The sequence below is a fragment of the Plecotus auritus genome (genome assembly GCF_963455305.1).
Source record: "Plecotus auritus genome assembly, chromosome: 7".
NCBI classification, from domain to species: Eukaryota; Metazoa; Chordata; class Mammalia; order Chiroptera; family Vespertilionidae; genus Plecotus; species Plecotus auritus.
In genome coordinates, this window is record NC_137774.1 from 68085815 (window position 1) to 68107512 (window position 21698).

A 21698-nucleotide genomic window follows, 5' to 3' on the forward strand; every position below is an offset into this window, starting at 1 on the left:
GTGCTTAGATTGGAAGACATTTGTGGGGTGCTGCGGGAGGCAGGTTGGTGCTAGTCACTTTGAGGCTCTTGTCCCCTACCCGAGTAAAAACCCGAAGTGGCAATGGAGGGAGCAGGCTTGAGAGGTGTGTAGGTTGCAGGTGCCTGTGGGCAGGCTCTCACTGTTCTGCCCCTCCCTCCCTCCCTCGTTCTGGGGGGGAGGACTTAATCAGACTGAGAGCCCTCTGCTGACAGTTATACTGTTTTTGTGGATGTTTGTGAGTAGAGGGGCCCGAGGAGCAAGGAGGTTGTTGAACTGAGGATGTTTTTGTCCTCCACCTTGCATCCTCCTTGCTTAGTTTGAAGAAATTATGTTGAAGAATAAGTTTCAGGCCTTAGAAAATCACTAGCTCTTTGTTTTTCATAAGTATTACAAACATTGAATAATGGTTTATAGTCTACAGTGTTTATTTAATGCATTCTAACTTAGCCCTTATAATAGTCAATTAGATATTAGCATTTTTTCCATTTTAAAGCTGAGGAAACTGAGACTCAGAAGGGCTCACTGAGGCACAGAGCCAGCGAGTAGCAGGGAATCCGTTCTCTGAACCCAGCTCATGCTCGTATTCCGTGCTGCATTCCTACAACCGCCTGGATGCAGTGCTGAGTGCATGCTGTTCGAGCAGGAACAAATCCTCCCTCTCAGCCTCGGAGACGTGGTCTCTGATAGGGCCATGTGCAAAGGCAAGCAGATTTGCAATTGCTTAGACTGAGCTTAGGACACCCGCTCTGCCCCGGAAATGTGACTCAGGTTGGGCAAGTTACCAGACCTCCCTGAGGATGTTTCCTTGTGTGTAAAATTGGTGGCATCCATCCTTCACAGGGTCAGGAGGAATCAGATAGATGCTTGGTGCACATTGCTACCCTCCCTCCTCGGCTGTCCGTCTGTCTTCCTCTGCTGTGTGTCCCTCCCTCTGGCTCTGGAGTGCATATGGGTCTGGCTTCCCTGCTCAGTCCCAGGAAGCAGCCTGTGTTTCAAGAGTTGGTTTAGCACGTGTAGATTGCCTGGGTGAGCCGTTGTCTGTTGTGGTAACCACAGCACGTTCTTCCTGAAAACCTGTCTGAGGTGCTCTGTTCCAGGACACAGGCTGAATATCACAGCGGAGAACGACTGCCGGCGCTTGCACTGCTCCCTGAGAGACCTGAGCTCCCTGCTGCAGGCTGTGGGCCGCTTAGCTGAGTACTTTACTGGAGACATGTTTGCTGCGCGGTTCAGCGATGCCCTCACAGTTGTGGAGAGGTAGGCTGGCAGCGACATCATGGAGTCATTCCCTCTCCCGAGCTCAGTTGTACCAGCTTCTGCTCCGGTGCTGGGTCAGTCAAGGCTCTGCTTATATAAGGAGAATGTGGAGCCATTACTGGACCTCTCGGAACTTCAGTTCCTTATGTGTAAAATGGAGTGGACAGTATCTTTAGGTTTATTCACTGTGAAGTTGAGATGACTGATATCATTTGTATATATATGTTCCTCGAGTATAAATTTTAAAACTATAAAATTTCCGACAGAAAGAGACATGTTCTGTCTGCACTAACAACCATCGCTGGAATTGGGCCTAATGTGAGAGGAGGAAAGAGGACTCCAGAAGTAAAAGCTCTGTGGTTTGGAAAGAGCATAGTTTTTGGACTCAGGAAACTGGTTAGATGAGATGAGGCACTTTCACTCATGTGGCAGATAGTAAATATAATTTTATTGAAGAACTTATAATAGATACAAAGACAGGATTAGCCTCCAAAGAAACCAGGTGAGGTCAATCTTCATGTCTTTCCTCATAGGCTGGAGAGGCATTAGGAATGCCTGTTAGTTAATAAATGGCAGGCACTATCCAGGTAGGCAGCCAGATGGCAAAGGTGGGATTTTCCTCTGTCCTGTGGCAGTAGGACTGGTTTTTCTAGTCCTGTTAGGGTCCTAAGGAGTTAAACCTGGGTAGCCTCAAGCCTGACTTTAGAGGTGCTTCCCAACCTTTCCTCCACTAGGCTACTTTCATTACTCCTTCCTCTTGGGTCCTGCATAGGGTTTACAGCTGCAGCTTTTTTTTTTTTTAAATATATTTTATTGATATTTTACAGAGAGGAAGGGAGAGGGATAGAGAGTTAGAAACATCGATGAGAGAGAAACATCGATCAGCTGCCTCCTGCACACCTCCTACTGGGGATGTGCCTGCAACCAAGGTATGTGCCCTTGACCAGAATCGAACCTGGGACCCTTCAGTCCGCAGGCCGACGCTCTATCCACTGAGCCAAACTGGTTTCGGCTACAGCTGCAGCTTTTGAGGACCATTTTATATTCCCGAGTTCTCCCCCGCTCCTCCTCCTCCTCCTTCCCCCACCACGCTCACGAACTGCTATACTTAAAAAGTCATACCCTCGGCCCTAGTCGGTGTGGTTCAGTGGTTAGAGCAGGGGTGGGCAAACTTTTTGACTCGAGGGCCACAGTGGGTTCTTAAACTGGACTGGAGGGCCGGAACAAAAGCATGGATGGAGTGTTTGTGTGAACTAATATAAATCCAAAGTAAAGGAGCGGAGGGGAGAGCAAGAGAACCGGATAGAACAGCCGGATCCGGCCCGCGGGCCATAGTTTGCCCACGGCTGGGTTAGAGTATTGGTCTGTGCACCAAAGAGTCTGGGGTTAAATTTTCTGTCAAGGGCACGTACATGGGTTGCAGGTTCGATCCCCGGGCCCGGTAGGGGCAAGTGCAGAAGGCAACCAATGTGTCTCTCTCAAATCGATGTTGTTTTCTTTCTCTCCCTTCTCCTTCTCTCTCCACTCTCCCTCCCATCCACTCTGTCTAAAAATCAATGGAAAAATATCCTCGACTGAGGATTAACAAAAAACCTCCAAAAGAAGTTATACCCTTGATACTAAGTGATAATTGCTTCAGGGCCGTGGTCAGCAAACTGCGGCTCGCGAGCCACATGCGGCTCTTTGGCCCCTTGAGTGTGGCTCTTCCACAAAATGCCATGGCCTGGGCGAGTCTATTTTGAAGAAGTGGCGTTAGAAGAAGTTTGAGTTTAAAAAATTGGGCTCTCAAGAGAAGTTTCAATCGTTGTACTGTTGATATTTGGATCTGTTGACTAATGAGTTTGCCGACCACTGCTTCAGGGAATCTGTGAGTTAAGTAGATCAAAACTATAGCTATGGATCCAGCCCAAAGTCAAGACACCTGGGGCTTTCACTGGCCCAGTAGCCATGTCATTGATAACACCCTGAGGGGGGAGTCAAGCTCCAAGCCTACATACCAGCTTTTCTTTAACTGTTAAAAGCATAGGTAACTAAGAATTTGAAATAAATCTTTAAAATCCAGATTAACATTATTAATAATAAAAGCAGCATATGGTCGTAAGGCATTTTCAAAGGTGTTTATGCACATTTTTTTTCATTCTATACTTTGAGGGACAAATATTGTCACTTTATCTGTGAGTAAACTGTGGCCAGGGATGGTGAATGTCTTGCTTCAGATCAGAGCTCATGAAAGGGAGCACCTGGACTTTAACCAGTTTCCTGAGTCCAAAAACTATGTTCTTTCCAAACCATAGAGCTTCTACTTCTGGAGTCCTCTTTCCTCCTCTCGCATTAGGCCTATTTCCAGCGATGGTTGTTAGTGCAGATAGAACATGTCTCTTTCTGTCGGAAATTTTATAGTTTTAAAATTTATACTCGAGGAATATATATATATATATATATATGAATGATATCAGTTATCTCAACTTCATAGTGAGATCATTGATCATAGATCCTGAATTGTTATTTTGCAGGTCGTTACAAATATATCTTTCTATACCGATTAGGTTTGTAAGTTCAGTACTAAAGATACTTAGCTATCTTGTCTTCAATTTAAAATAAAGTGTGAGAGAAGGCTCCTTGTTATGATCTTAATAGCCAGTGTGATTAGCAGTGTTTCAACTTAGAGGTTACATAAAACAAACCTAGTAATAAAACTGCTACACAACCCTGGCCGGTGTGGCTTGGTTGGAGCATTGTCCCATACACCAAAAGGTGGCAGGTTCTGTTCCCAGTCAAGGCACATAACCAGGTTGTAGGTGCTGTCCCCGGTTGGGGTGTGTGCAGGAGGCAACCAATTGATGTTTCTCTCTCACATAAATGTTTCTCTCTCTCTCTCTCTCTCTCTCTCTCTCTCTCCCTCCCTCCCTCCCTCTCCCTCTCCCTCTCCCTCTCCCTTTCTCTCTCTAAAAATCAATAAAAAAAATATTTTTTAAACCCTGCCAAACAGACACATCTAGAAGTCAATTTTTAGTGATGAACATCATTAAAGAATGCTGTGTAATGTGAAAACAGAATGCAAAGTCCAATACTATATGACTTTATTTATATGAGGCATGTAGAGTAGTAAAATTCATAGAGACAGAAAAAAGAATGATGTTTGCTAGGGGCTAGGGACAAGGAGGTATGGAGAGTTATTTAATGGGTACAAGATTTAGCTTGGAAAGATGAAGAAAAGGTTCTGGAGATAGACAGTGGTGGTGGCTGCACAGTGTCAATATACATAATGCCAGTGAACTGTGCACCTGCTGTGTGAGTGTAATACACTGGGAGAGTTAAAGCATTAGATACCAGGTCCACATTGGTGCATTGCTTCGGGGAGGTGCCGTTCTGATTTCCAGTGATCACTTGCACCCTTCCCAGGACCAGATTGGGAGCCCTCGGCTCTTTCACTCTCACTTTCTTGACTGACTGGCAGTGCCCCTTTCTGTCTGCTCCCCAGCCCTGCATAATTTGTGGCTTAAGCTTGTGGATTTCTAATAAAGTCCTGTTTTTTCTCTGCATCCGAGAGGAGCATTTTTCAGAGTATGGTCCACATGCACCAGAGCCTTGGTGCTTTTCAGAGACACATGTTTCCAGACCCTCCTACAACTGCATAGTTGGTCTGTGGGGTTGCACCAGGGAGCTGGCATTTGTAACAAGTTCCCCAGTTGCTCCTTATGTCAGTGAAGTTGGGGAACCCCTGCACCATTGGATTGAGGAAGAAGAGCACATGCTGTCCTCCCTGGCACCCAGCTCAGTTTTCTGACAGCAGGAATAGAGGGAACTCTGCCAGGTCTCCAGTTTTCCCCTTGACTCAAAGGAAAGTCTGTCTCTAATGACAGAGGCATTTCTACTTCCCAGTAGAGCTGGCTATTAGTTATTGTAGTTCATGCTCATTTTATGCAGTGAGCCCTTGGGCAACAGTGGGTTCAGCAGTTTGCTCCTGAAATAACTGCTTGAAGTTCAGAATACCTCAGTTTAATTCTAGAAACTCTTGCCCCCCACCCCAGAATTTTATCATGAATATTTTCACATATTCATAAACATTGAATAGTTATACAGGGAAGACCCATATACCCATCATTCAAACAGTGCTATATTTTCTTTATCATATATCTATCCACCTGAAACACTTTTTAAAAATATATTATTTTTATTGATTTCAGAGAGGAAGGGAGAGTGAGAGAAAGAAACATCAAAGATGAGAGAATCATTGATCGGCTGCCTCCTGCACGCCCCCACTGGAGATTGAGCCCTCAACTCAGGCATGTGCCCCTAACTGGAATTGAACCCGGGACCCTTCAGTCCACAGGCCGACGCTCTGTCCACTGAGCCAGACCAGCTAGGGCAAACATTTATGTTCTTAAAAAAAATTTTATTGTGGTAAAATACACATAACAAAAATTTCCATTGTAATCATTTTTATTGTATATAGTATATCAGTATATTCTCTGTGTTGGATATCTATATTATTTTCAAAATTTTTTGATACTATATGTAATGGTTTAGTTAGTATCTTTGTATATAAATCTTAGTGCACATCTCATATTATATCTTTGGGATAAGATTGAAGGTCTGGTCTCTATTCTTAGACCTTTGTTGGTACCTGTCTATCTGTGTTATTTAAGTCCATTGCTGAATGTTTTTTCTTACCTGCTTCTTTGCCAACAGGTTGGTCAAAGTCACTCTGTATGGATCTCAGATAAAACTGTACAACATTGAAACTGCTGTGCCATCAGTATTGAAACCTGATCTCATTGATGTGTAAGTACAGTTAGATGTTTATATTCTCAGGAAATGTCCTCCAGCCCCAAATCATTTTATAGGTAAAAAGAAACAGTAGTGGCTGTCATGAAGAGGAGTGAAACTCCCACTTCCAAACCTAGAAGTGAGAAAGGTTGTTTGATTGTATACACGGGGGCAGAGGTGGTTGGAGTGAGAGGACTTCATCAGGCAGACGAGAGCTGGGAGTAGAGGCTAGGAGTAGGCATTTCAGGAGGAAAGAACAGCACAAGCCAACGCAGTGTTGTGGAGTCACACAGTCTGGAGGTGGTGAGCAGCTTGTGTGGTGGGAGATGAGGCTGATAGCTATGTTGGGACTAAAGTGGAAACACCTTGAGTGCCATTAATCTCCTGTGGAACAGTAGCTGAAACCAGCGTACAGAAGAGTTCCTTGGGGAACACATTCCTTCAGAGACTGATGACAGAAGACGGCATAGGCTCGGGTATCTGCATGTTACACAAGAACTTCTGGTGATTTTGAAATAGGACATCCATGGACCACACTATGAGAAACTTTATAGATGGTGGGAAGCCATTAGGAAAGTGACACATAGAAGTGATAGAGCAACGATTTTCAACCTTTTTCATCTCATGGCACATATAAACATTACTAAAATTACTAAAATTTTGCCAATCTGACAAAAAAAACAAGTATAATTTTGATTCACCCCAGATGGCTGTTGTCATTTTTTTTTTTTTATTTGACAATCTAAGGGAAAAGAGGTCAGTGCCCCTGACTAAAATAGTCAGGTGTTGCATGTTTTAGAAATCCTTTCGGCATATTGGTTGAAAATCACTGGGATAGAGGAATGGTGACAAGAGATGGGCCATATCCCAGAGATCACACTGCCCTAAGGCTTGTTCTAGACTGGAGCAGGGACTGGCAAGTGATGACTGGTGCCAAATCCGGCCTACTACCAGCTTTTGTAAGTAAAGTTTTATTGGCACACAGCCATGCCCATTTATTTACATATTGTCTGTGGCTGCTTTTTCACTTCAGTGGCAGAATTGAATAGTTGTGAACAGGGTATAAGGCCTACAAAGTCTAAAATATTTATACTGGATTTTACAGAAAAAGTTTGCTGACCCCTGTTCTAGCACATTCTTGAGCTGCAAATTAGGTAAATGATAGAAAGAGAATCTTTTTTACTATGGTGGTTTACATTTTTTAAAATATTGCTTTCCTTTTTGAGAATTTAAAGAAAGCTGTGAAGTTTCTCCTGAGAAAGATGCTAATTTCATAAACACTACCTTGTAGACAATTTCAGGAAGTTGTAAGTCCCTTCCTTCAGCCTCTAAGAGTTCTACAAATCCGATAGATTGACTGAAATTCTCAGACTCAAAAGGCAGACTCTGATGTCCATCCTCCTTACTTTTGGTATTCAGAACTTAAATAAAGGGACCAATGGATTCTAAATACAAAATAACTGCCTGGTCACTATGAATTTTTAATTCTCAATACCTCTATTTTCTCTTTTTTGTTTTGTTATATGTTTTTATTGATTTCAGAGAGGAAGGGAGAAGGAGAGAGAGATAGGTAAATCAATAACAAGAGAGAATCATCGATTGGCTGCCTCCTGCACCTATTGGGGATCGAGCCCACAACCCAGGCATGTGCCCTGACCAGGAATTGAACCATGACCTCCTGATTCCTTGGTCGACTCGCAACTACTGAGCCACACTGGCCAGGCCTCAATACCTGTATTTTCTTACTTTAAGGTACTTAGTACCTGCAGGAGGAAAATAAAATGAGCTCTTATACTCTTAAGCTAGTCTCATCAATTATAAATGTTTTGCCACATTTGCCCTTGTTACTTGTGCTTTCTCTCTGTGTACAGATGTGCACACATACATTTTTTGTGTGATCTATTTGAAAATAAATTGCAGACAATATGTCACTTCACCAAGAAGTCCTTTAGCATGTATCTCCTAGTAACAAGGACATTCTTTTACATAACCATAATACTGCTAGAGGCCCAGCGCATGAAGTTGGTGCACGGGTATTGTCCCTAGGCCTGGCCTGCGATCAGGGCCATCTTCCTGGCTGCCAGCCAGCCAGCCCCGTTCCCCACTGCCACCCACCCCCTGTTCCCCAGGCTATTGGAGCCTGCCGGTGCGGGGAGGGACTGAGAGGTTGGCTGTTCCCGCCCGCTCACCGGCCCCACCCCCACCGCGGGTCGCCCTCTGTGTGTGGGGCGACCAGCAGGGCGGGGGCCTTGGCCTGGCACCTCCTGTGTCCCCTGCCACCCACCCCCAGTTCCTCGTTCGCCATTGGGCGATGGGAGCCTGCCAGCCGGGGAAGGGGATCAAGAGGTGGTCAGTGCGCTTCATAGTGACTGGTTGAGCAGTCGTTCTGGTCATTCCACCGTTAGGGTCAATTTGCATATTATCCTTTTATTATATAGGATTATCAACAGTCAAAAACTGTCATGGATACAGCAATATCATGTAGTATTTTTGAAAGAGAGACTATGTACACATATACATATATATTTGTATATATTCCATATTCAAATTTCCCCAGTTGTCCCAGGAATGTCCTTTCCTTTTTTTTCTTTTTATTTAAGACCTAACTAATTATGAATCACAATTTAAATTTGTCTTTTATAATCTAGAACACTTCTCCCAATTGTGCATGTTGCAGGGAAGAGGAATGGAAAGAGGCAGGGAGAGAGGGAGAGACCTTTTGGAGATTCAGCCCTTAAAATTTGTTTTTTAAAGCAAATCTTAAAAATCTGGATTTGTCCAGTTGTTTTTCCACCGTAGTATTAGATTGAAGTCAGACGTTTTTAGCAAGAATACTACATAGGTGGTGGTGTGTCCTTCCTCTTGTATCTTGTCTGAAGGTCATTGAGGTCAATTTGCCCTGTAATTGTTGATGCTAAGTTTGATTTTAAAACGCCTTTGTCCTAGTGCTGTCCATTGAAAGATCCTAGTAGCAGTGAACCCCCAGTAGCAATACCCCTAGTATCCAGGCTCTTCGTTTCTAAGGCACATTCTCCACTAAAAGGAACCAGAGCTCCTTGGAGAAATGTTCTGTGTGTGGGGCAGGGTGATCCTGGAAAATCTTACTGACTCAGTAAGGAGGGAAGTGCTCTGTGAATGTCAGGAACAAGGAAAGGGAAACAGGGACTAGCTTGAAAGGATTTTCCCCAGCTGGACTTGATAATTTGATCATCAAGAAAGAATAAGATGATAATAGATCATAACCTTGAATATAAGAATCCATGCATCTACAGTGATTTAAAAAAAGATGGGGCCCTAGCCGGTTTGGCTCAGTGGATAGAGCATCAGCCCTTGAACTGAAAGGTCCCAGGTTCGATTCTGGCCCACATGCCCGGGTTGTGGCTCGATCCCCAGTGAGGGACTTGCAGGAGGCAGCCGGTCAATGATTCTCTCTCATCATGGATGTTTCTATATCTCTTTCCTTCTTCCTTCCTCTCTGAAATCAGTAAAAATATATTTTAAAAAAGATGGGGAGGGAAAGCTCTTTTTTACAGAAGAATGCCAGCTAATGAACAGGAAAAGAAAGATAGAATTAGAAAAATCAGAATTAGAGTTGTCCCTAGCCAGAGAGAACATAGGGTCTGGTGGTGAATCTTAGGGCAAGCTTCCTTACAAAGCCTAATACATGGTAGTTGTCTGCACCCTGGTCTGTAGCTATGAATGTTACATTTTTACTAGTTCCCAGAGTCAACATATTATCACTCAAGTTCTTTGGTTCTGTTTTTTTATTTATCACTAGGGGCCCAGTGCACAAATTTGTGCACCTGGAAAGAAACTGTGGGCTGTGAGGCTGTGGTGGGCACAGGGGCGGGTCTTAGCCCATCCTCCGTGCCCCCACCTGGCCCTTCCCCCCGCAGTCCCTGGTTCCCTGTCTGCCAGCAGCCCCATTTCTGCTCCCACTTCCACGCACTGACTGCGCGGGCTCCGCTCGTACCTGCTGACTGCACGGAGCGATTGAGGCCGGTGCCAGCAGCGGGTGCAAGCGGGGCCAGTGCCATCAGTGGGTGCAAGTGGCTGCTGTTGTCCCGATTGCCCCTCAGGAGTAGTGGGAGGTGGAGAAGCCCTCAGGTGCGATCGGGGCTGGCAGCCGCTGCTCGCACCCACTGACGGCGCCGGCAACGGGTGCAAGCACTGGGCAGGACTGTGGCACAGTGGAGCAAAGAATTTTCAGTACCCACCAGAGGCTCACCCCGATGACAGCAACCAGTGCCCTGCCTTGGTCTGGTGCCCCTGCTCACCTGCTCCACTATCCTGCTGCGGCCGACGCCCGCCATGTTCTACACTCTGCTGCCAGCTGCTGATGTCCACCATGTTCTGCATGCACCCCTTGGTGGTCAACGCATGTCATAGTGACCGGTTGTTCAGTTGTTCTGCTGTTTGGTCTATTTGCATATTAGCCTTTTATTATATAGGATTCTCTCAGGGATGCTCACGTGTGTCACAGAAAGATTAAATAAGATCTGATAGACATTCACTAACTGCCTTTTGTGTTCTGGGCATTGATGGCAATATTTAGATGATGAGTTTTAATTTTTAGGTTTGATATCAGCAAGTAAATGATTTCCATGCCATTAGACAGATCCTGGAACAGTAAATGCAGTGGATGGAATTTTTACTTTCTATGAAAATACTTAATGCTAATATACTTGACTCTAACCTTTAAAATCTCATCTTCTCTCCTTTTTGCAGGCATGCCCAGTCCCTGGCCGCCCTGCAGGCGTACTCTCACTGGTTAGCACAGTATTGCAGTGAAGCTCATCGGCAGAACACCCAGCAGTTTGTCACACTCATCTCCACTACCATGGATGCAGTCACACCTCTAATCAGCACCAAGGTCTGGAAACAGCAAAGGCTACACCTGTTACCTACCTGAGTCTGTCTTGTCCATGTACCCATTTATTACCCCTTCAAAATACTACATAGTAGTAGACTCGTCATTCTTTTTTTTTTTTTTTTAAATATATTTTTTATTGATTTTTTTACAGAGAGGAAGGGAGAGGGATAGAGAGCTAGAAACATCGATGAGAGAGAAACATCGATCAGCTGTCTCCTGCACACCTCCTACTGGGGACGTGCCCGCAACCAAGATACATGCCCTTGACCAGAATCGAACCCGGGACCCCTCAGTCCGCAGGCCGACGCTCTATCCACTGAGCCAAACCGGTTTCGGCTAGACTCGTCATTCTTACCAATGAAATATAACTACATGCCATTTCATGTTCCTTTTTAGTTGTAAACCACTTAATGCAAATATAACTTTATATTTTTAGTTCTCTAAGTCCCACATGAACACATGCTTATTGTGAAAAAGTAAAATATGGTTCAGATTTATAGACTGAAACGTGATGGTACTCTTTAATCTCTTCCTCCAAAATATTTCCCTTTCCTCAGTAAGCACTGTCCACAGTTGTGTATCCTTCAGACATGTTTCTTTTTACATACACAAGTGAAAGTCTGTATTTAGCTGTAGATAACAGCTGCTTTTGCTTAACAGTATGCTTCGGAGACTTTTACATGTATAAGCAGCTTCAGCTTTTCAAACTGCCTGTGTTTTGTAGTGGGTATATATTATAATTTCCTTATTGATGGAAATTATATCCTTGTAGGATGGATTGTTGCAAGTGGAATTACTGGGTTGAAGGTTATATCCATAACCTTGATAGGTTCTATTAAGTTGTCCTCCAGCAAGACCAGGTTGTATTATTTGAGTGTATACATGCCTTTTTTTTTTTTTTTTAATGGTTTTAGTCATACATAGCATTCTGTACCACTATTAATAGGATAATGTATTATTTTCCATAAATTTCTATTGTGTTTATAATTGTAATTTGTAAATAATATCCCACACAGGGTATGTTACATAATTTAGCCATTGCTGGACTTTTGATAGCTGCCTTTTTTCTTTTTAGTTATTTTTTAATTTTAATTTATATTTTTATTGATTTCAGAGAGGAAGGGAGAGGGGAGAGATAGAAACATCAATGATGAAAGAGAATCATTGATTGGCTGCCTCCTGCATGCCCTCTATTGGGGATTGAGCCTGTAACCCTGGCATGTGCCCTTGACCGGAATCGAACCCGGGACCCTTCTGTCCACAGGCTGACACTCTATCCACTGAGCCAAACCAGCTCGGGCTGATAGCTGCCATTTGAAAAAAGCCATTACAGATACTTCTGAAAAGTGTGTATTTATGACTGTAACTTTTTTTTTAAGTAATTTCCTTAGAATAAGTGGAATTATAGTGTTAAAGGTTTTGTGCTTCTAGGAAATTATAGTAATACTAGAGGTCCGGTGCACGAAAATTCATGCACTCAGGGGGGTCCCTCAGCCCAGACTGTGCCCTCTCGCAGTCCGGGAGCCCTCGGGGGATGTCCACCTGCCAGCTTAGGCCCGCTCCCCAGGGGATCGGGCCTAAGCTGGCAGTCAGACATCCCTCTGGCAGTCCGGTGCTCTCGGGATGTCGGACTAATGGGTTAGGCCTGGGCCTAAGCCGGCCTAAGCCGTTAGTCACACATCCTTAGCACTGCTGTGGAGGCAGGAGAAGTTCCTGCCACCACTGCTGCACTGGCCAGCCATGAGCCAGCTGAGTGTCTGCCCCCTGGTGGTCAGTGCGGGTCATAGCGACTGGTCGTTCTGCTGTTAGGGTCAATTTGCATATTACCCTTTTATTATATAGGATTTCTTTCCTAAACATTCTATGTGCCCTTGACTCTTTTTTGTGCTGTTTTCACCCTAGTCTTATCAGCATTAGGTCTTGTCTACAAAAAGTTTTCCCTTTTGTTAATTTGAAAAGTACCATTATGGTACTTGAATCAAGTTTTTGATTAGCATGTTGAGGTAAAGGAAGTAGGAGAGCCTGGCATGATAGATGATGAAGTGCAAAGGTGGGGGCAGAGATAGATCTTGGCTTGGTTGGAGCAAGAGGAGTGAATTGGATAGTCTGAGGTGTTTGAATGAAATGCCAAGGAGTTTGCCTTAAGATTTAAGAGCTGATAGTGAAGAAATGGTTCCCTGAGTTCAAAGATGCCGGTGACTATGAATAGGAGGAACTTGAGATGGTGATCCTAACTGGAAGGAGGAGCTGTGGACATGGTAAAGAAGATGCCCTTTTTTTTTGTTGTAAAGAATGTTATTGGAATTTCTTTTTTAAAAAAATATATTTTTATTGATTTTCAGAGAGGAAGGAAGAGGGAAAGAGATAGAAACATCAATGATGAAAGAGAATCATTGATCAGCTGTCTCTTGCATACCCCCTACTGGGGATCGAGCCCGCAACCTGGGCATATGCCCTTGACCAGAATCGAACCTGGACCCTTTAGTCTGTAGGCCAATGCTCTATACACTGAGCCAAACCAGCCAGGGCAAGAAGATGCCTTTTTGATGGGCATCAGCATAGGAAAACTTTGAGATAGAGCCTGTGTGGTACAGTTTGGTAGCCAAGAACTATATTTAGCTTGTGGCTGCCTCTTCAAGGTTCTTCGAATTCAATCTCAGGGGATACAGTGAGCTGCCATGCCCTCTTCCCTCTTCAGGTCCAAGACAAGCTGCTGCTATCTGCGTGCCACCTGCTGGTTTCACTGGCCACCACTGTGAGGCCCATCTTTCTGATCAGCATCCCCTCAGTGCAGAAAGTGTTCAACAGAATCACTGATGCCTCTGCTCAGCGACTTGTTGACAAGGTGAGGCCCTGGGTTACCCTGGAGTCACTGAAATGGTGCGGCTCAGCCTCAGGAAGGCTGGGGAAGAAGAGTCTGGCCATTCTTTCTGCACCCAGAGCTTACAGGCCAGGCCACTGACAGCTTTCTTACACATGCGGCTCTGACGCAGCCTCTGTGCTTTCTTGCCATGTCCTTCCCATCATGGCAGACAGTGTGTGGATTCAGACATAAAAAGTTCCTCCTAGGAACAGAGCTGGTGCTGCTTTTTTTTTTAAAAAAAACTTATTTATTGAGATGAGGCTTATGAGGCTTTTAGAGCTAGTGATCTGGCTGGTGGTGTGAGAGCCTTTGCATTCTTTTGGTTTAAACAGTTTGTTTATTGTTGTTACATGCTTGTTTTCTGAGGGTTGAGATGCCTCAGGTAAATATATTCTCTTAAAGTCCTAGGAAGCTCAGGTTAGACATGTAGAAACAAACAAAACAGGGCTGGAGTCAGAGGGGAGTCAAAGCAGTTAGGTAAGAGCACCTGGATGTGAACGAATTGCTTCGGACCAGCACCCTCTTAATAGCCTGCTCCGAGTAGCACTTCCGAGGGCCTCAGAGGCCAGCAGCAGAGAGACTGGTGAGATCCAGGGTCTGGGACGTCCCCCTCCTTGATGTTTCCAGGACCGGCAATAATTATTGAGACTGGCTGGCCCTCAGCTGTGCTAGACCCACAGTTGGTATTACTGCTTCACTTTCTTTTCCTCCCTGCCTTCCCTCAGAGTCGGACCAAAGCCCCAGGTTCAGGTTATAAGAAAGGAGCCTGGAGCCTGAGCTCAGTGTGTGTGTAGTGGGTGCTAAAGACTGTTGTTCTTGAACTTCTCATCCTGGATGCCTTTGGGGTCTCTTCCAGGCTCAGGTGTTGGTGTGCCGAGCTCTCTCCAACATCCTGCTGCTTCCGTGCCCAAACCTCTCAGAGAGTGAGCAGCAGTGGCCCATGCGCTCCATCAACCATGCCAACCTCATCTTCGCACTCTCCCGGGACTATCGCAACCTGAAACCCAGTGCTGCTGCCTCTCAGAGGAAGATGCCCCTGGATGACAGTAAGTGGCCCCTGGGCAGGGGCATCCCAGGGAGATCGGTGAATTCAGTGAACACTTTAACTAGACCTGTTTCCTGAATGCAGGATACCCTTTCTCTCTCTTAAAAAAGAAAAAGAAAAAAAGTTATGGATTTCAGAGAGGAAGGGAGAGGAAGAGAGAGAAAGAAACATCAATGATGAGCGAGAATCATTGATTGGCTACCTCCTACATGCCCCCTGCTGGGGATCGAGCTGGCCACCCACAATGTACCCTGATGGGGAATTGAACCATAACCTCCTGGTTCATAGGTCAAATTCAACCACTGAGCCACACCAGCTGGGCCCCTTCTCTTGTTTAAAATGTAAAAAATAAGGAAAATGTTTATTGAAGGGCTGTGGCTAAAAAAAAATTCTGCAGTATATTGATCCATTTCAGATAGTTGCATAAGCAAGCAGGGCAATTCACCTATACCCACTGGGGGTAAAGAGTTTAAGAATTACTTGAAACTGTCTTTAAGCTTTCTCCAAATAAATATTTCAGAGGCTTTGAAAGAGCTTGGTATCTTCACAAATGGCACTTTTAGTTGATTGTTTATATTAAAGAGGAAGAAAAATATGAATCAAGAGAACTCAATAGTTTCAGTAGAAGGTATCAGATTTCTCTGAAAAGTCTTTCTGAAATAATTACTTAAAAATGCAGTCTGTTTTCACAGTAAGAAAACAGTGGGACATTATTGGCCAACATTATTTATAGAATGTTAACAAAAATGCTATGTGAAATTTTAGAAATGATAATAAACACTCAACGTTTAAAAAACATTACTTTTATAATTAGGAACACTAACATATGTTCTTTGTTCAAAAATATTAGTGGGGGGTTGGTGGACAATGGGGGGATAAGGACACATATGTAATACCTTAATCCATAAAGAAAATAAAAAGAAATATTATAAGAGTGTAAAGTAGAAAAGAAAAACTCTTAAATCTCACCAGTTTTAGTACTTTACAAAGTAACCATTTTAAATAGCTTGTTGAATGAATGGCTGATTACTGAGGGTACACTGCATAAGGGCTTGCCTGCCTTAGTGATCTTTCATCAGCAAATCTCTGGCTGTGCCAGCATCAGCTGTCAGTGTCTGGTATTTGTCTGACCCTGAGTGTTTTACGTCTATTTAATTCTCATGTCAGCCTTATGAGTTAGGTACTGTGAATTATCCTGATTTTATCCCTGAGGAAACTTAAGATATGGGAAGGTTAAATAACTTGCTCAGGGGTTACATACAGTTACTATAGAACCGTGCTTTATAAAGTTTAATGGTCTTTCTTTCTTACTTTATATTACATCCTACATCAGTCGGCATAGGCTAGGTTATGCTATGTGTGAGAAATAATCCCCAAAGCTTAGTGGCTTACTGCAGGAAAACACTTATTTCTTGTTAATTCCACATGTCCAGCGTGGGTCAGGGTTTGGGAAGGTTCTGCTCATTCCAGTCACTCAAGAACCCAGGCTTATGAAGGGTCCATTTCAGTTTGTGGTTACCCTGGGAAGGGCTCTTGCTTAGAAGTGACACTTATTTCCACTCTTTTTTTTTTTTTTTTTTCCTGTTCATCAGATTTTTATTCACTTGATTTTTAGATTCACTTGTTGATAGATATGTATTTGTAGTTTGTAATTTTTATCTTTACCTTTTTCTTCTTCTTTCTCTTCTTAAAGAGTACCTTTTAGCATTTCATATAATACTGATTATATTGAGGAGTTATTATAAAGGAGTTGATGAACTCCTTTAGCTTTTTCTTATCTGTGAAGCTCTTTATCTGACCTTCAATTCTGAATGATAGCTTTGCTGGGTAGAGTAATCTTGGTTGTAGGTTCTTGCTATTCATCACTTTGAATATTTCTTGCCACTCCTGTCTGGCCTGCATAGTTTCTATTGAAAAATCAGCTGACAATCGTATGGGTGCTCCCTTGTAGGTAACTAACTGTTTTTCTCTTGCTTCTTTTAATATTCTCTCTTTGTCTTTTGCTCTTGGCATTTTAATTATGATGTGTCTTGGTGTGGTCCTCTTTTGGATTCCTTTTGTTTGGGGTTTTGTGCACTTCCTGGACTTGTAAGTCTATTTCTTTCACCAGGTGGGGGAAGTTTTCGGTCATTATTTCTTCAAATAGGTTTTCAGTATCTTGCTCTCTCTCTTTTTCTGGCACCCCCATAATTCTGATGTTGGTATGCTTGAAGTTGTCCCAGAGGCTCCCTACACTATCTTCAAATTTTTGGATTCTTTTTTCTTTTTGCTTTTCTGGTTGAGTGTTTTTTGCTTCTTTGTATTTCAAATCTTTGACTTGATTCTTGCATTCCTCTAGTCTGCTGTTAGGTCTCTGTATAATATTTTTTATTTCAGTCAGTGTATGTTTAATTTCTAGTTGGTCCTTTTTCATATACTTGAGGGTCTCGCTAAATTTATCGGCCTTTTCTAGGAAATTCTTGAAAAACCTTATAACCGTGATTTTGAACTCTACATCCAGTTGTTTGCTTTCCTCCATTCTTCCGTTTGTGATCTGTTTCTTTGTCTCCGCATTTTTGCTGCTTCCCTGAGTTGGTAGACTAGCTTTGTGTACTAGGTTTCCTATATGGCCCAGTGGCTCAGCCTCCCCAGTTACCTGAGGTGGACACTCTTGGTGCACCCCTTTGTGGACTGTTTGCACAGTCTTGTTGTAGTTAAGCCTTGATTGTTGTTGGTATCACTGGGAGGGATTGACCTTCAGGCCAGTTGGCTGTGAGGATCAGCTGTGTCTATGCTGGGAGAACTTCTGTGCTGGAGACAGCCTTATGAGACAAGATTTGCAAAATTGCAAAAGCCTCTGTGCTCAGCTTGGATAGGCCGGAGTCTCAGGGCTGAGCAGACAGCCTTGGCTTCCCGTCAGCCCTGCCCTATGAGGCCCCTGGGTCTCAGTGTCCCTCGGTAATCGCTGCAAGCACCTCTGAGAGAAAGCCGCCCTCGAGTTCTGCCCGCTGCCAGTCAGTCCAGTTTCTCCCCGAATGAATCTGGATTCCCAGAGTCTCGCCCGGAACTGGAGTTCAGCGCATTCGGGAGCTTCCGTCTTCCCCCCGCTAGAGAAAGCCAGCGGCACACTTAGCAGTCAGGTCTCTCTGCACGCACCTGCGCGCGCGCCTCCAGACCGCTGCCTTTCGTGGCTCTCCTGAGTTTCCGTGCGCTCCTCTCTTTTCCCGACAGTCCAGACTTCCCCCGTATGAATCTGGGTCCCCAGGGTCTCGCCCAAAACTGGGGTTCATTGCAGTCGGAACTGGAGTTCAGCACAGTTGGGAGCTTCCGCCTTCCTCCCGCTAGAGAAAGCCAGTGGCACACTCAGCAGTCAGTCCGCTCTGTGCGCACTTTTCGTGCTCCTCCAGACCTCTGCCTTTTGCGGCTCCCCTGAGTTTCCATGCACTTCTCTCTTTTCCCGACAGTCCAAACTGTCCCCCCCGCCCCGCCATGAGTCTGGGACCCCAGGGTCTCGCCTGGAACTGGGGTTCAGTGCAGTCGGAACTGGGGTTCAGTGCAGTCGAGAGCTTCCGTCTCTCTCCCACTAGAGAAAGCTAGCCAGGCACTCAGCCGCCCGTCCTCTCCATGCACGTGTCTTCGTACCTCAGCCTTTTGTAGCTCCTCTGAGTCTCCATGTGCCCCTCTCTTTCCTTCTAGTTGTAGAATTTCTACTCAGCCTTCTTTCCTGTGATTCTGGATGGTGTCCGTTCTGTCTTTTAGCTGTGGTTTTGAAATTGTTGTGCAAGGCAGCAGTTTAGGTGTTCACCTATGCCGCCATCTTGGTTTCTCCTATTCCCACTCATTTTGTTGGCCAGGATGTATGGTTATGTGGCCATCGTTCACATAGCAGGTGGAAAGTGTGATGCCACCATGTGCTGGAAATTTTGCTGAATAGGTATAATGATTTCTACAATGAACATAATTAAAAACATAGCATTTGTCGAGTGTGTACTGTGTGCCACGCATGGGCTGAGAACTTCATATACATTATTTCATTTAGTCTTCCCTATAGTCCGTGGGTATATAGCTTATTATCCTCATTCTCCAAGTGATAAAATGAAGGCCTGGAAAGGTTTTTCTAGCTCAACTTTATACTTTGAAAATTTTTCTAACCTACAGGACAGTTGAAAAAATAAGAAAATGAACAATTGTGTATCTTTCACCAGGATTCACCAATTGTTAATATATTGCCACATTTGTGTTCTTCTCCACTCAAACATACTTTTTCTTTTTAACTGAGGCGTTTACAGTAAGTTGCAGACATTGGCACTTTATTCCTGAATATTTAAACTTTATTTTTGAGAACAAGATATTCTCATATATAACCAAAACACCATTCACACAACCAAGCTGTGTAACATGGTTATAATAATGTCATCTATATTATAGACGTGTCCACATTTTCCCTAGTCTTTACCAAACTGTCCTGTGTTGCTTTTTAAAAATCCAAGATCCAATCAAGGATCATGTGTTGTATTTGGTTGCCACACCGCTTTAGTCTCTTTTAATATAGAAAAGCATTCCTGTTTTTTCTTCTTCATGACGTTGTCATGTTTGAAGAGTCCAGGCCTATTGTTTTGGTGGAATATGCTATAATCTTGTTCTCATTGCTTCCAGCAATTTTTGGCAGAAATACTACAGTGATATGTACTTCCTATTGCATTGCTTCAGGCCAAGAATGTCAAACTCAAAGGCTAACATGGGCCAAAAAAACAAGGTTTAAGTTTACTACACAGTATGGGGGCTGCAAAAAAAACAAAAGCTTCAATTTTGATAGAAACATAGGTTTATTTCCATAGAGACATGCTAAATACAAAGGTCTGAAATAAATGAGTCATCATTAACATAAAATAATGGAACATTTTAATAAAATTTAATATTTTTTTCTTGAACATTAACTTACCAGACACTGAATAACTGCACAAATTAATAAGCATAACACAAATAAACCTATTTTTCTTGTTCTCCGAAAGCGAAATATTACCTGTTGCGCACACCAAACAAGTCAGTCCAAGACTAATATGGCAATCAGCTGCTAAAATATTTGCTGCTAGTATTAGTGGGGAGAAATGGTGCGCCTGCGTGTAAGGCACGTAAGGGAAATGAATGCAACACAATTATAGTCATCAATCATTAGAGAACATTGTAGTCATTATTAATTATTATGTATAACAGCGTATTGTAAAAATTAAGTTTGAAATTTTTATTAAATGTTTCTTACATACTGTTATATTGGCTGGGCGGCAAAAATACTTGCTGTGGGCCGCATGCTGCCCGCTGCAAGTTTGACATGCTTGCTTCAGGCAACTGCCTGCCAGTCCGCTGTAAAGGTGCCCTCCTGCCCCGCCCCGCATGGCAAGTGTAGGTTTCTCAGGGTCAAAGAAAAGGAGTTGGGGGCAGAAGTCAGATGGGTCTGCATGGCTCCAGACCCTTGTTCTTTACCACATTGCCCTCTCTCCTAGAAAGGATTGTTTTTAATTGCTTTATAATATCCTAGCCTATGAAGTTCCACAAGTTACAAATCTATTCTATTACTATATGTTTAATGATGCTTTCCGTTTTTTACTTGCACATTTTTGGGAATAAATCTTGGTTCTTACTTCGATTTCCCTACACATCAGAGGATCAGATTTGGGTTTCTTGACTCTTGGCCTTTCCTCCTAAACAGCTTTCCTTTTCCTTATGTATTCTTGGGGAAATGTCTGTCTCGAGGGCAGTTTCCTGGCTTGGTAAAAGGCCCTGTGCTGTAGTGCTTGTGAGTGAGTGGCTCCTTGATCAGTGCTATGGGTGTGCCTTTTGTTTGCTTTCCAACATCCCCATGACCAGGTCATTATCATCTGTCATGCTCAGTCCTGTGAGGGAGGTGATCTCCATCTTCAGATGTGGAAACCAAGACTCAGAATATAGGAGTCAGGAGTCGAACCCGATTACATCCACCTCCAGAGCATGGACTCTTTCTGTACCCTTCCCTGGAAGCCTCTTCAGTCCCCAGAGGCTGGTGAGTTCAGGGGCAGGGTGATCCAGAGAGCATGGCCAGGTGCAGGGTGGCTCTGGCAATTTAGCCCGTAGCTATGCCAAGGCCGAGGCTGCCGAGCCCAGGCTGAGCCAAGGGGGCTTCTTGAGGAAGCAGTGTCTAGGGCAGGGGTGGGCAATCTTTCTGACTCGAGGGCCACAATGGGTTCTTAAACTGGACCGGAGGGCCGGAACAAAAGCATGGATGGAGTGTTTGTGTGAACTAATATAAATTCAAAGTAAAGGAGCGGAGGGGAGAGCAAGAGAACCGGATAGAACAGCTGGATCCGGCCCGCGGGCCGTAGTTTGCCCAAGGCTGGTCTAGGGGATGATGACAGCATTTCTCTTCTGGGCCTTCTGATATAACAGACATGTTACCAGGATTGTTCTGAACCTTGTCTGATCGTCACAGCAACCCTGCAGAGGGGGGCTGTTGGCTGTCCTCAGTGTACGGACGAGGATCCTGCTTGTGTGTGTAGCCATCTAGTGATCATCTGCTGTTCATATCCAGGATCCTCTGGCCCTCTCTCTTTCTTCTGAACTCCTGCTGTTTGCTGGCCACTGGCTCTGTTTCCCCGTGCGCTGTATGCAGTCATCCAGTGAGCTCACACCTTAGGGTATTGTTAGAAGTTTATGTTGTCGACGACATATACTATAATACAGCATAATAATAATTATACCTATTGTCACAGGCCCATTATTTAAGAATTTTATTTCTGAACACATCAGCAATAGATGTTGTCACCCTCAAAAGCAAAATAGCCAATTATCGTACCAGCAATATGGGTTTATTTGGGAATAGCAGACAATTGCAATCGGGGACAAGCAAACTATAGTTG

General features: G+C 44.0%; 1 protein-coding gene across 3 annotated transcripts in view; it reads left to right on the forward strand.

Moving 5' to 3' along the window:
- The window catches only part of XPO6 (exportin 6), a 137669-nt gene that overhangs the window by 101969 nt on the left and 14002 nt on the right, over positions 1-21698 (forward strand). For all 3 annotated transcript variants that reach the window (XM_080679379.1, XM_080679380.1, XM_080679381.1), the window contains 5 exons: positions 1119-1278; positions 5971-6063; positions 10777-10921; positions 13620-13766; positions 14641-14830. In XM_080679379.1, the coding sequence (XP_080535505.1) occupies positions 1119-1278; positions 5971-6063; positions 10777-10921; positions 13620-13766; positions 14641-14830 (735 nt within the window). The remainder of the gene's footprint in view (positions 1-1118; positions 1279-5970; positions 6064-10776; positions 10922-13619; positions 13767-14640; positions 14831-21698) is intronic.